General features: G+C 37.9%; 1 protein-coding gene across 1 annotated transcript in view; it reads right to left on the bottom strand.

Moving 5' to 3' along the window:
* Positions 1-83: 83 nt before the first annotated feature.
* The window catches only part of LOC103397388 (collagen alpha-1(I) chain-like), a gene marked incomplete at its 3' end in the record, with an annotated part of 26232 nt that continues 16389 nt past the window's right edge, over positions 84-9926 (bottom strand). Inside the window, exons 18-48 of the mRNA XM_025053398.1 lie at positions 9838-9891; positions 9545-9589; positions 9388-9441; positions 9174-9218; positions 9038-9091; positions 8547-8591; positions 8138-8191; positions 7665-7772; positions 7093-7146; positions 6497-6550; positions 6360-6404; positions 6219-6272; positions 5946-5990; positions 5767-5820; positions 5630-5680; positions 5492-5545; positions 4045-4098; positions 3747-3800; positions 3626-3670; positions 3503-3547; positions 2997-3104; positions 2792-2845; positions 2178-2231; positions 2047-2100; positions 1848-1955; positions 1603-1656; positions 872-979; positions 716-769; positions 583-636; positions 296-349; positions 84-140 (exon numbers count right to left, since the gene is read on the bottom strand). Of these exons, the coding sequence (XP_024909166.1) occupies positions 84-140; positions 296-349; positions 583-636; positions 716-769; positions 872-979; positions 1603-1656; positions 1848-1955; positions 2047-2100; positions 2178-2231; positions 2792-2845; positions 2997-3104; positions 3503-3547; positions 3626-3670; positions 3747-3800; positions 4045-4098; positions 5492-5545; positions 5630-5680; positions 5767-5820; positions 5946-5990; positions 6219-6272; positions 6360-6404; positions 6497-6550; positions 7093-7146; positions 7665-7772; positions 8138-8191; positions 8547-8591; positions 9038-9091; positions 9174-9218; positions 9388-9441; positions 9545-9589; positions 9838-9891 (1827 nt within the window). The remainder of the gene's footprint in view (positions 141-295; positions 350-582; positions 637-715; positions 770-871; positions 980-1602; positions 1657-1847; positions 1956-2046; positions 2101-2177; positions 2232-2791; positions 2846-2996; positions 3105-3502; positions 3548-3625; positions 3671-3746; positions 3801-4044; positions 4099-5491; positions 5546-5629; positions 5681-5766; positions 5821-5945; positions 5991-6218; positions 6273-6359; positions 6405-6496; positions 6551-7092; positions 7147-7664; positions 7773-8137; positions 8192-8546; positions 8592-9037; positions 9092-9173; positions 9219-9387; positions 9442-9544; positions 9590-9837; positions 9892-9926) is intronic.

Genomic DNA, 9926 nt, shown 5'->3' with positions numbered 1-9926 from the left:
GTAGTTAAGCAACAAACAACACAGGATTTTAACCCAGTGGAACGCATTATAAAGAAGAAAAAAGTAAATATAAGAACAAAACACACCAGTCCTCCTGGATATCCAGTGTCACCTTTCACTCCTGGGCGTCCTATCAATCCCTGCAGTCATAGAACAGATACTGCATTTAAATTCCAATTAGACAATACAGTTTATCTACAGCATTTGTGTAGAATTTTCTTTTAAATCAATATCATGCTTGGACCAGAGACCACATTTAAAGAATAGATTTGTATCCAGCAGGAGTACTCTGTACCTGAGGACCTGGAGTTCCAGTTTCTCCCATCACACCAGGTGGACCAACATCTCCCTGTAGATAGAACACAAAGAACTTAAGTAGTTCATACATCCATCCATGTACCTTCTATTTAAGGTGTGTAATGAGAGGGTATACAAAACATTCACCGGCCAATTATAATGACAGGACGCCTTAAAACTTCTAACCTACAAAAATCTCATTTTTCAAGGTCCTGTTATTAGATCTTTTAATTTTCATGAAAGGGGAATAGAATATAAATATGTTATTAGTTATTTTCTCCCTACCTTTTGTCCTGGTTTACCAGGTTCTCCTTCAATCCCAAAAATACCTGAAATCCCCTGAAAAATGTTACAACATTAACTTTGTTGGAAATAATTTCTGAAAACAAAATTCCTTCTTCAAATAAACAGAATTCACCTGCAGTCCCAGTAAGCCCATTGGTCCAACCCTTCCCATTAGACCAGCAGCACCCTAGTGGTAGAAACAAACAGTGCATAGTTAAAAAAAAGTGGAAAATGCAGTCCAAATGATGATAACAACTGGTTCAAATAAAAAGCCTCTGAAATCATTTACCATGAAGCCCCCATAACCCTTCCATCCTTTGGCCCCTCTTAGGCCTTTGGTGCCAGAGGCTCCTGTGGGACCTGCAGACCCTTTTGGACCATCATTTCCCAAATGTCCCTGTAAAAACATTGATATGAAACCCAAATCAAATAAAGAGTATGGTACTATATGTATTGCCTAATTTACTGTCATTGATGAGACAAGTGCCCTTAAACCAGTGGTGTCCACACTTTTTTGGCATGGGAGCTACTGACATGGTTCAAGTGATCTACCTCCATTGAAAACCTTAAATCATATGAACTGAACATACTGTACTTGTATACACATTTTATGTTGGGCGTCCGATTAAATGCATGTATCTCTATGCCAAAATATTATTATATTCTTACAGTATATGGTCATTAATACCTACTATGAATTATATTTATATATATATATATATTATATTTTTATTTTAATTGTTCATGATCTACCAGCACTCCCTCTTACTGGCAGATCCCGATCTTTTTATTGGGCAGCCCTTGCCTAAACTGAATGTGAATGTGCAGAAAACGAAAAGTTTTTTATTTATACTTTAGTAGAAGTAGAAGCATCCTTTTTTACTGTTATTGACATTATAAGAACTGTTATTATTATAAGAGAAGAGTAAAACTTGGTTCATTAAAATTTGTGCAATTCATGATTATTGTACCTTATGAGCTAAAACACATTAAATACAACTGTATATTGAACATCCTCACCTTTTCTCCTTTAGCACCTGAAGCGCCTACTGCACCAGGTTGTCCAACATCTCCCTGCAAAGACAAACAGCAGGTACCGGTACTTATAAATGAAGCTTTTAAATTGTATTTAAGTGACAAAGATACTATTTTATTTTATTTAAAACATTAGCAGAAGTTGCTAGCTTTTAAATATGGTTATTTAATGACAATCATTATTCACTTGATAAAGAAAAATATTACAAAAAAAGTTCAATAGCCCTAACCTCTTTGCCCCTCTGGCCAGGTTCACCCTGTGGCCCCTGTGAGCCCCGAGGTCCTCGTTCACCCTTTAATCTCTTAGGTCCTGGTTGACCTGGTGGACCTGGATCTCCCTGATCATGCAGGATTGTGCCATAAGTTATACTTGATAGATATCATGTTATACTCTTACATGTGAGAGTGTCAGTAACGATGGCCACAGACCTTTTCACCTTTAGTTCCAGGAGTGCCTTGTTCTCCAGTTGCTCCTTGAAGACCCTAAAAGGATTGTCACTGTTACTGTGTGAACCCGAGGTACTATTTTCCTTAAATGAAATGTGTGTAAGCAAGCACACCTGCAGCCCCTCCAGACCTGGAGCACCAGTATGACCAGCAGGACCAATGGCTCCCTGTAAACAACAAATGATTTAACAATTTAATATTTTATGTTTTATCCCACTATTAACATTTATCTGAAAATAAAATTGTGCAATTATTGTAATCACTACAAATAAGTTCATATAAAAATCATTTTAGGTGCTGAAAAATGGGAAAATAAAGGTTTATGGTAGTATTTGCTTGTAAAGACAAATTGAAGTTTTAAGTGGCAATTTATTTTTTATTTACTCTTTATTTTATAATGTTGTAGATGTACAAGTGTATGCTGCCATGATGGCTAAGTGGTGGCTAAGGAAGCGGACCTGGGTCCGGAAGGGTTCATGTTCGAGTCCACTAGCTGCCAAGTTACCACTGAGGTGCTCTGAGCATGTCACTGTCCCCACACACTACTCCCCGGGTGCTTAAAGCTGCCCACTGTTCACTTTGGTGATGGGTTAAAAGCAGAAGTCACATTTGGTTGTGTGCAGTGGTGTGCTGTGTCACAGTGACAAGATCACTTTCCTAAAACTTTCCTAAATATAATAATAAATAATAAAAAAACAAGTACTTATTTAAGTTAGCATCTTTCTACCTGTTCTCCCTTTTCTCCTGCCTCTCCCATAATTCCAAAGACTCCTGTCCTACCCTGATCAGGAGACAAAACAGTTTAAACATATTGATGGAAAACAAACATTGCACTTTAACAATATTGATGGATAACATTGTGTAATTATGCAGTTTTTTAAAAATATTTTTAAAAATAAATACTGCAGAAAAGTTGGAAGGTACGCACTCACTGGAAACCCTGTGGGTCCAGGTGACCCTATTGGCCCTGGTGGCCCTTGACTCCCTGTAGGACCAGGTATCCCAGTGCTGCCCTGTGGTCCAGTCTTGCCTGGTGGGCCCTGAAATAATATGCTAATGTGAGTCAACCAACAAACAAAAAAAATGCTCAGATCATTTTTAATTAAAAAATTCTTAATCTCAGATCAGTGGTCCTTAAACACAATGTACAAAGAGTACAAAGAAGATAATACATTTCTAATAGGATTATCACCCTACACAGAAGTAGCACTAAAACTGGAACTTTAAATATATTCTAAAAATAAACCACCACCAACAGAGCAACATGGTTAATTAGACAGTCCAAATACCACCTGTAGGTGACAGACCGTTTTGGGAACCCCTTCTTTAATAAATTTCCACTGTACAGAACATATGCATTTTAGTCAGCGTAACCGGCGTAAAAACCACCTGAGCAAGTTTGTGCTTTGTGAAATTGCCCGACACTGAACCTACTCACTGTCAGCCCCCAAACACCTTTAGGCCCAAAGTCTCCTTGGGGGCCCTGAAAGGAAAGAGAATGTTTAGAAAGGAAGTTCTAGTCTGGAAACTATCAGATTTTAGTGAACACACAGTTTCTCACCTGAGGTCCCGGAGGACCTCTTTCACCTGGAACACCTCTCAGACCCTGGGGAGTATACTATAGTCAGTAAAGGCCCAGGGTAACATGGGATGTTCATTGGGTAGAACAAATCAAGACTTACTGGAGCTCCAGGTTCTCCACGGTGGCCAGGGGGTCCTCTGACACCAGCATCACCCTGCACAACATTTGACACAGGACACTGCTGTCACACTGTTAAAATGATTTACTCTATTCTTCAAATTAGATTAGAATCACAAACATTTTAACTGTGGACAGAGCAACTGTTGTACAGTATACATGATGCTGGTAATAAAGTCCTATACAAAAAAATATGTACCTAGAATATCCCATAGACATTATTTCTGCTATTTGGAAAAATCATATGAAATTAACTTTTAGTAGATTAGATCAGATCTTACCCTTTGTCCCATGTGACCTGGCATCCCAGCCTGACCCACAGCTCCAGGGTAACCCTGTGTTGAAAACAGAGACCCTGTGTTTACATGTAGCAGCTTGGAGGCTTAGTGGTTAAGGAAGTGGACTTGGAAGGCTGCAAGTTCGAGTCCACCAGCTTTCAAGTTACCACTGAGGTGCTCTGAGCATGGCTCCATCCCCATACAAAGCTCCCTGGGCGCTTAAAGCTGCCCACTGTTCACTTTGGTGATGGGTTAAAAGCAGAGGTCACATTTGGTTGTGTGCAGTGGTGAGCTATGTCACAGTGAGAAGGTGATCACCTCCCTTTTCTGAAGTAATGCTATATTCCATAACACAGAACACAGAAAATAAAGGAGCAGGGCCAAAATCTGTTCTGAGAAATCTAAAAGAAAAGCAAGGTTTTTTTCTTGTTCTTCCAATTTAAAGTGAATAACAAGCCTGTCAATATTCAATCACTTAAGTCCCAACCTGAATTCAGTTTATATTAAAGGGTCTGCACACAAAAATTTTCTTTCCTTCTGTGGTGCCAAGGCTAGAAGAAACCCATTACAGTCAAACATTTAAGAGAGAGAATGAACTTTGTTCTACAGTAACTTGGTCAACTGAATGGACATTTATTACATTCTTTACATTAAGGAAGTTCAGAGTTTTTATTCATAAATTATAAGCTTATATCACTATTGTCAGTTGCTCTAATCTTATGTTTGTAGGTAATTTTACACAAATTAAGTCATTTTACATTTAAAAAACGTGCAAATCCTGTAGAAAACAAATGAAAATGTCGTAAAAATCTGGCTTTAATGTTTTTAAGTAAGCTGATCAAAGACAGACAGATAAACAAGGCCAAAACCACACATTTTCAAACATGTCCCTCCTCTGCTCTTCAAGGACATCAAACAAGGGTTTGTGTATTAGACAGATACATTTCCAAACCCTTGGCTGCCAAATTGAGTCAAGACATAGTTGTAACAGCAGTAGGAAGCACAAGAGAATTTAAAGTACAAAAATGCACTTTCTTTGAAGAGAATGGATTAAACTTGATGGTCAAATAGACACAGCAGCAGTGACATCTAAATGAGTTTTGGTAATGTGTACCCTTCACCTAAAGGGGGCTCTATATTGAAAACGCTCTAACAATAGTGTCAAATACAACAGGTTTCCAAAAAAAAGGAATGTTTTAGTCATTCTTGTAGAACAAGTGGGGAACCACAGATTTGTGATAGGAGAAAGTTATTTTGAAATGACAAATAGACAATATATAGTTGCAGTTTTGATAGACAAATCTGTTCTAGAAATAAGAGGCCTTTTACCTCTAACAACCAGCATACATTTCCACAGAAGCCCACTAGGTGGGGTGACACACACTTCAGTGAATATTCAGAGGTCTTATGGTGACAACCAATGGGTGCATAGTTGGTGATGACCACTTACGTGCATGCCCACCAGACCCTGAGGGCCACCCATTCCTGGTTTTCCTGTGAAGCCCTACACAAACACATTAAAAAAAGATCTATTTGAATTCTTCCCAAATAAACACATTCATACACAGTTCTTTCTGTGCTCACTCACTCTCTCCCCTGGTGGGCCAGAGTGTCCATTTCCCCCAGGCTTTCCTGAAGCCTGTTAAAATCACATGTGATTTCCTGTTAGCACATTCAAAGGTAACACCAGAAGGAATGTGATAGAGTAAGATGCTGTTGTCCTACTGTGGCTCCTGGATGACCTGGTGGCCCTGGTTCTCCAGCTGCACCTCGATATCCCTTCAGGAGCAAGAAAGAACAAAGAGATAACGTAATGTTCTCAAATTACCGTCATACTGTTATACATTTCACAGATGTATCGTGGGGAAAATAAACAGACAAATAATTTAATAAACCCAACTTACTTTGTCTCCTTTAGGACCAGGAGAGCCAACGGATCCAATAACACCCTGAAGGTAAGGTTGAATAAACGTTACATATATGACATGACCAAAAGATTTTTCTTAAAGTAAAAAAAATGTCTAATGCAAATAAAAATAACTTTTCTAATTCACAGAATCTGTGAAGGACTGAGGATCCATGTAGGCCAAACATTTGAACACTAATTAGACATCAAGAGTACAAGGATCACATGACTTACAATGTCATTACAAAAATAATATTCATAAAATGGGAACCTGTGTACCAGGCTTTCCTTCTGGGCCCTCAGTCCCTACTCGACCTCTGTAACCCTGAAACAGTAAAGACAAACAAAAAATGTGTGACTGTGTTTCAGAGACTGTATGAAATGAATGGCGGCTGTTGTCCTTCATTCTTACTGGGATTCCTGGGAGACCAAATGTACCAGGGTGTCCTGAACGACCCTGGAAAGTAAACAAAAAAATAAATTAGAAGTCATCTAAAATTCAAACAAGTTCAAATCTATTGGAAAGTTATATTTTGAATTTGAAATTACCCTTTGTCCTTTGTGTCCTGTCTTCCCACCTTGCCCTGGACTGCCTCTGTTGCCCTTAAAAATACACACACATTCCTTTAGATTCAGAAAAGCCTCTATTTTATGTTTTCTTCACTGACATAATTTTACTATATACTTTATTATATACTTTAGGTTAATAATTATTTTTAATAAAATAATAGAATTGATTTTAACCTTCACTGAAATCTTTTCAACATAATCATAATCATTTCAATCATCCACATTTTTTAACAAAAACATGAAAAAAGTGCATTCGTTTCATTCAATTGTTCAATTATGTCCTGTTTAGACAGTAAATGCTGTTTTTTTTTTTAAATACCTGTGAACTGAGCCACTATTTCCAAACATCTTTCATTTTACAGCAGCAATGACACAAATTCACTTGTCAAAGCTGTTAAGTCAGTGGTAGCTGTAAAAGCAGTGGTGCTAACAGGGGCATCGACAGAGGTCATCTCTTCATCCTGCGGCTCAGTGAAGTGTAGGGTAACAAATTTCTGGGTGGATGATCAAATCTGACAGACATGGTTCACTTTTATGGCCTTCACTTGACCAGGAAGCAATAAAAAGCTTCTAACCTTTGGCCCTAGTTCCCCAATCTCTCCCTGGAGACCAGCCTCCCCATCTTCACCCTGAGGAGATGAGACAGGAAGTCATTAAAATTATAAATGACTTGGACTTGGAAAGATTTTCTAGCATTTGACTTGCCACGTAGTTTGGGAAATCAGGAGTCAATCAAGTGACTCAGCAATATTGATTGTATAGCAGAATTCAAAGTACTGTCAAAGTAATGTAGTGCAATAATGTTAATATTTGAAGTGATCATCAAAAGAATAGATTTTTCAAATACTATAGAAATGTCTCTTAATTATTTGCATGGACAAATTATCTGTCTGTATTTTCACTTTTTATTTTTGGTTAAGTTGATTCAATTGTCCAGTGAGTCACAGTAATGCAACTTGAAGGACACCCCTTTGATAAAACTTAAATGTATTTATTTTCCTTGTTTTTCCTCTATTAATAATGAAATATTATCATATTTTTATCATAGATTATTATTTGAACAGAATTTGGAAACATTTACATTTCATGTATAAAATAAATGTCCATCGCAAATGTGTGTCTTGTGCTTTGTAGTCATTATTAGTACCTGTTTTCCTCTTGGCCCAGGTTGACCTCTGACCCCTGAAAGGCCTAGGGTGCCTCGTTCTCCTCTCTCTCCTTGAGGACCTTGAATTCCTGGAGCACCTCGTGGGCCCTGAGTAAAGTTCATATGTAAGTGAAACTTGGAATTTTAGTGTTGGTCATTACATCCTATAAAGAGAAACACAATATAATGTAATAAACATTATCATATGGTAACAACTACGCCCTGAGATTAGGAGGTTCAGTACAGGTCCTGGCTGCAGTTTCTAGTGACTGCAGCAATAAACGCATGGAGGAAGAGTAACCTCAGCTGTAACTGACAGAGGAAACCCATGGCTTCTGTCATTTCTATCAAACGTTGGTTAGCTGGTTAACCATTTCATGTTACTTCAATGACATTCTCCTACCTCATCAGGAACTCCTATATATTGATGTAGTTTTACAGGTCATCGTTAATTACCAGTCTATTAATCTTACTGTGTCTCCTTTGGGTCCAGGATCTCCTTGGTCACCATCCTGCCCCTGAAAGCCCTACAAACACACAGGATATTTAAATAAACATTTAACATTAAAATTCTACCTACTGATTAAGCCTGGAGTTAGGGCAGAGTCAGGCCAGACCTGTTACAGGCTCTCAAAAGAAAAGAAAGTTACTGTAGAGTTGTATCTGATAGTTTTCTTGGTTTATCTGTGAACTTTCAAGCAATTTCATTTTCGTAAACATGTGCTTGTTGTTTTGACTTGGTGATGTTTTATTTTAGTGTTTTTGTTTTTGCTTGTCTGTGACTGCCACCTCTGCAATGACCCTGTCTTTCTACAGACACTTTATGAGACAGACATGCTGTAAATGAATGTCTGGTGCCATAAATGATGACTTATTACTTACTGTTGCTCCTGCATATCCTTTTGAACCAGGACTTCCAGGCATACCCTGCAGCAACAAACAAAACATCCTGAAACCTGGTCAACACCATGAGAAACACTGTTGTAGGGCATTTGTCATTTCTACAACTAAAAGGGCATGTAAATTGAACTGAGTATTTTATCTAGTTATAAGTATGAAGTGATTTAAAGTTCAAAGTCTAGAATCGGATCAGTTGGCTCAAGGTCAGAGGTGTTTTCGTGCCCTGTGAATGGCCCAGAAAAAAACTTGGGACACATCATAGTGATTGGACTAAAATCCTGTCCCAAGTACTAGTTCTCCAGTGGGTAGCCAGCTTCTACAAGAAAGCCGTGAGTTTATGAACATGTAGCTATCTGAGAAACTTGTTTGGGGAGTTGTAAAATGTCAGACGTCGGTAAAATCCAGCACTGACAAATTAGTTTAACCCTATTTGTTTATCCTGAAGATATCAATTACACACTTAAATGACTTACCATTGGACCTTCAATACCAGGAAATCCTTTTTTTCCAATTGGTCCAATGTCACCCTATCACAGAGAACTGTTTTAGTTCCAAATGCAAAGACATAATCTTAAAATAAATAAAATTGATGTATTCATGTATACTCACTAAATTCCCTTTTGGACCAATAGGGCCGTCATTGCCTGGTTGACCCTGAACAAAAACAAACACAGAAAAGGATGATGTAAAAAATATTTATAGTCATATGTACCGTGTCAATGATCACATCTTCATGAACTTTATAAAATCTAAATGGTTGTTTTAAAAATGTAAAAATTACCATGTTAGTGTTTAGAATAGGCCATTTTTAAACTAAATATACCTGGGTGCCCCTGGGTCCAGGTGAGCCCATCTCTCCTGGAAAACCTAGTGGTCCCTGTGAAACATAAATTTACATTGAAAGAAACTACTGTAATGTAATGCTTCAATATGTCATCAGTATCAATACATACTGAAGGTAAAAGAAGACATAGACTTACTTGAGGACCAATAAGCCCTTTGAAACCAGTTGGACCAGGATCACCCTACGGAATTTAGGGAAATTGAACATAACAGTTATACCACATAACTAGGGTTGTCTGCATAGCATTTCTTTTTACAAACTGACAGGAGTACAAGTATTTTCTGTTGTGTACTTGCAAATACTTCAACAGAATTTTTATAATTAACAACATTATTGGTATATTCTTAGACTTTGTCAGGATAACAATGCTAACCACTTTTACTTCTGAATTAAGTTTACATTTGAGGAAATACAGTGAAGCCTCCTTACCTCAGACCCATTCTGTCCAGGTGGTCCTATCCCACCTGTAGCTCCTGGTGCACCCTAGAAACAACAGTGTACGTTAGGGTTTCCTGCTG

Source organism: Cynoglossus semilaevis, chromosome Z (assembly GCF_000523025.1).
Source record: "Cynoglossus semilaevis isolate Cse_v1.0 chromosome Z, Cse_v1.0, whole genome shotgun sequence".
Classification (NCBI taxonomy): Eukaryota; Metazoa; Chordata; class Actinopteri; order Pleuronectiformes; family Cynoglossidae; genus Cynoglossus; species Cynoglossus semilaevis.
Note: the sequence above shows the minus strand (reverse complement) of the source record. Positions and strands in the feature narration are given on the sequence as shown.